The sequence below is a fragment of the Pygoscelis adeliae genome, unplaced genomic scaffold (genome assembly GCF_000699105.1).
Source record: "Pygoscelis adeliae isolate BGI_AS28 unplaced genomic scaffold, ASM69910v1 Scaffold673, whole genome shotgun sequence".
In the NCBI taxonomy this organism is placed as follows: Eukaryota; Metazoa; Chordata; class Aves; order Sphenisciformes; family Spheniscidae; genus Pygoscelis; species Pygoscelis adeliae.
Genome location: NW_008824383.1, coordinates 96,777 through 100,931, shown reverse-complemented (window position 1 = coordinate 100,931; position 4,155 = coordinate 96,777). Strand labels below are relative to the sequence as shown.

Here is a 4,155-nt window from a genome sequence, read left to right as displayed (position 1 = left end):
TGGTCAGTTGGGGTCAGCTGTCCCAGCTGTGTCCCCTCCCAACTTGTTGTGCACCCCCAGCCTACTCGCTGGTGGGGTGGGGTGAGAAGCAGAAAAGGCCTTTACTCTGTGTAAGCCCTGCTCAGCAATAACGAAAACCATCCTTGTGTTATCAACACTGTTTTCAGCACAAATCCAAAATATAGCCTCATACTAGCTACTATGAAGAAAACTAACTCTGTCTCAACCAAAACCAGCACAGGGCAGAATGAGAAATGAAAGGGCTGTGAGGGCTGGATCTGTATGGAAGGAGGACTGTTGTTCACAGTTCTGCTTGCTCTGGGCTGTGGTGTCCAAATACCAAATAACTGGTTGGTTTTGCAATGCAGGGATCAGAATAAATACAAAGAGGCAGCACACCTCTTGAATGATGCTCTTTCCATCCGTGAGAAGACTCTGGGCAAAGACCACCCAGCGGTGAGTGTCTCCCTCCTCTTTCAGTCACTTCCCTTGACCTGTGGGTGCTGTTGGGGCTAGAATGGTGCCCTTACGGTGTGTCTGCAGCCAGACGACCAAGGACAGCAGTATGCTCTGTGATGTGAGGGGTGCTGTTCACGTGGTGTGGGGCTCTGTTTTACTGCTTCAGTATTTCCCGCTGTCTTGTTCGGTATGGCCTGTCAGGAGTTGGCTTCTCCTGGATCCTGCGATGTAGGCAGGGTAGCCTTCTGCCTCTGGATCTCCTTCTCTTCAGAAGCAGCTATACTGCAGGCATGAAGGAAATGGGACAGTCACTGTTACTCCTGCTTGCACCCCTTGTTTGGTCCCACTGGATTGTGCTTTGTTTCACGGAGAAGCTTATGTCTCTGCAGGTGGCAGCAACTTTGAACAATCTGGCTGTTCTCTATGGCAAAAGAGGGAAGTACAAAGAAGCAGAGCCACTGTGTAAGCGAGCCCTGGAGATCCGTGAGAAGGTACTGGTCTCCCATGCTCTCCTTCCTTCCAGCTCTCCCTGAGGGTTTTCCCCCATTACCTCACTGTACCTGGGAGATCCAGGACCTACCTAGTCTCCTCGGCTGCTGATTCTGCTACCACCTTTCCTGTCTTTCCAGTGTTTGCAGCCTCAGAGAGGCCTGCCAGGAGGTGGAAGCTGGAATTTCTCCTCTTCACCTCCCTAGTCCTTGGCTCCTGTCTGACATAGGCATGTCCTGGAGGGACTACAGTGTCTACTAAGTCCGGGAGTCCACTACAGTCTTTGTGTTGACTTTTTGTGGCGCTTCTTCTTTTGTTTACCCAGGTCCTAGGCAAAGACCATCCTGATGTGGCCAAGCAGCTGAACAATCTAGCCCTGCTGTGCCAGAACCAGGGCAAGTATGACGAGGTGGAATACTATTACTGCCGGGCCCTGGAGATCTACGAGAGCTGCCTGGGTCCTGATGACCCCAATGTGGCCAAGACCAAGAACAACCTGGTGAGACCCTAGGGAGAGGCCATGTGGGGATGGGGAGTGGTGCCATGGGAAAGGTGAGCATTGCCTGGTGCTTGGAAGACACAGAGAGATAGCAGCAAGAGGGGGGCAGAGTTAATCTGTGTTGCCCAGTGGGGCTGAAGCTGTTTTCTTGGTTGCAGGCCTCGTGTTACCTGAAGCAAGGCAAATACAAAGATGCAGAGGTGCTGTATAAGGAGATCCTTACCCGTGCTCACGTGAAGGAGTTTGGCTCTGTGGATGGTTTGTACAGCAGAAGCTGTTGGGGCTGGGGAAGGGTGAGCTTTGGTCTCCTGGCTCTCAGCCTAGGCTTGGCTGGTTCTGGTATCCCCCTGGCAGAGGGATGGGATGCCTTGCAGGGCCCCTGCTTTGGGCAGCCCTTGAGACACTGCCATTCTAATGTGTTATGCTGCTCCACCTCTTCTCTCAGAAGGGCTCTTGGAAAGCTCTGGCTGTCAGTCTTTACTGGGTTGGAAATAGTTGTGGCTAAAAGAGGGAGTAAGAAGTGGCACAATTACTCCCAGGGATAGGCTGAAGTTTCTCCTGTACCCCATGGAAGGACTTGTTCCTTCCTTTCCCTGTCCTGCACTTGCAATGTCGGTTGCCCTTCTTGGGGCTCTGGCCCAGGGATCAGGGGGATCTGAAGCCTTGTCATTTCTCTCTGGTGAGCTGCTGGCTCTGGGGACAGAGTGCTGGGCTGTGCAGGAGGCAAAGACCCAGTGGAAGTGGCAGAGCAACAGGGTGAGGTGGTGAGCAGAGCTGTCTTGCATTCTTCCCCACACAGATGAACACAAGCCAATCTGGATGCATGCGGAGGAGAGAGAGGAGATGAGCAAGGTGAGTCTGAGCTGGTGGTGCTGCCTGTTGATAGCAGCAAGAGCCCTGGGAGGGGAAGGAGATCCAGGGGTTTTGATCCTCTCTTATCACAGCCAGACCCTCCTTCCTGCAGTCTGAAGAGCTGCCATGGCCACTGATGAAGACCGGGCGGGGTCTGGAGAGTGGGGAGAGAACATGGCAGCTCCTTGGGGCAGCAGGGAGGGAAGGCCCAACAGAGAGCTTGATGCTTTTCCTGGGGCAGGCGGTTGTTCAGCCTCTCAGCCATGGCTGCCTGCTCTCTCTTTTTTGCTTTAGTGATCCCTCTAGGGCACGCAGATGGTGGAAGAAGGTGGCTGGTAGAGGATTGTGCTTCAGGGCCTTGGCACCCTGTTCCAAAGAGCTGCTAGTACCCAGAGCACCACCCACTTCCGAAGCAGCCTTAAGGCTGCCTGGGGAAAAATGGAGGTCAAGAAGAAACTGCTGCCGTCACCTTGCTTAGGAAACGGAGCCGAACCTCCTGAAAAAGATCTCTGCACAGGGTGGGCCCTGGCTGTTCTATGTCCTAGCTGGCCTCTGAAAGAGGATAGACACGGGTTGTGCTTGCCTTGGACTAGGCTGAGAGGCAAAGAAGCTGTTGCTCCTGTTGCCCAGGCCCTGCTCTGTGCTCAGCTGATAAATGCAGCAGAGTCCTGTCTCTGCTTTTCCCAAGCCTAAGACCTTACCTGCTTTTTGGCAGGTGGGTGAAGCAGCAGAATGAAGGGCTCTGGTCTAGTCCTCTAGCTGCAGTGGGAGCAGACACTCTCTCTCCTTTTCCTTTGCCATCAGAGCAGGCCCCATCCCTAAATGGGCTCAGACAGCAGGCTGGCAGGCTTGGCTTAGTGACTTATCAGTCCTATCCTGCAAGTCCTAAGAGCAGGGCACTAGCAGCTGCGTCCCTTAACCGCTCTGTGCGGTCCTCAGTGCAGGGCAGTGCTCAGCTCCACCTTGCACTGCTCCGATTGCTGCCCTAAGAAGGCTCTGCTGCAAAGAAATTGCACTTGCTGTGGAACCATCCTATGCAGGAGAAATCAAAGTTGGAGTAGAGACCAGGCTACCCTTGACCCCTCTGGGATTGAGACACTTCTGATGGTATCTTTGGAGAATTAAGAGGTCAAAAGTAGATAGTTGTAGTGTGGAGCTATGCTCCAGGGGCAAGAGAACAGGCTCAGGGACCTACAGCTGGAGTGAGATTCATTTTACAGCCTGGGGCAAGGGCTGAGCCTCTTGCCCTGCCCCGGGGCTCCTGTCCCCAGGGCAGCTGTGCCCATGCTCCATGGCACGGCATGGTTCGCATGGCCTTCCTGGCCAGGCGGCGGTAACCACAGACCTGCTTGTACTGCTGGCCTAGGGGCTGGGGCTGCTGCGGCCTGCTTTGTGCTGTGTTTCCACACCTCCTATTAAAAAGCATCAAACCCCTCTTGCAGAGCTTCACTTCTTTTTTCCCTCACCCTTCTTTCCCTCTGCTCTTAGTGGCAGCAGGGGCAGGCCAGCTCATGCCAGCAGCAGGGCCTTGGGCACAGCTGGCAGCCCCGGCCTGCAAGGCTCTTTCTGCCCCAGGGGATTTGACACCTTTCCCTTCAGGTTCAGCTGCCCTCTTAAGGCTGCCTCTACACAAGCTCCAGAGGTGTTTTGAGTCCTGAGCTCTCCTATCCCTGGGGCTTGCCCAGGCTGTGTAGGCTCTGGCACAAGGAAACCCATGTGTGCCTATGGCTCAGGGAGACTCCAGCATGTGGGGTAAAGATCTGAGAAGTGCTGTGGGACTGAGTAAGAAAAAGTCCCTGTGAGAAGACAGTTTTTTCTGGGCTGTGAGAGAGAACTTCCTGCTGTGGAGCAGTGGC

The 4,155-nt window shown here is 54.2% G+C and overlaps 1 protein-coding gene across 2 annotated transcripts in view; it reads left to right on the top strand.

The window, feature by feature from the left end:
* The window catches only part of KLC4 (kinesin light chain 4), a 22,664-nt gene that overhangs the window by 12,168 nt on the left and 6,341 nt on the right, over positions 1-4,155 (top strand). For both annotated transcript variants that reach the window (XM_009320226.1, XM_009320225.1), the window contains exons 6-10: positions 369-456; positions 849-950; positions 1,274-1,447; positions 1,606-1,705; positions 2,247-2,299. In XM_009320226.1, the coding sequence (XP_009318501.1) occupies positions 369-456; positions 849-950; positions 1,274-1,447; positions 1,606-1,705; positions 2,247-2,299 (517 nt within the window). The remainder of the gene's footprint in view (positions 1-368; positions 457-848; positions 951-1,273; positions 1,448-1,605; positions 1,706-2,246; positions 2,300-4,155) is intronic.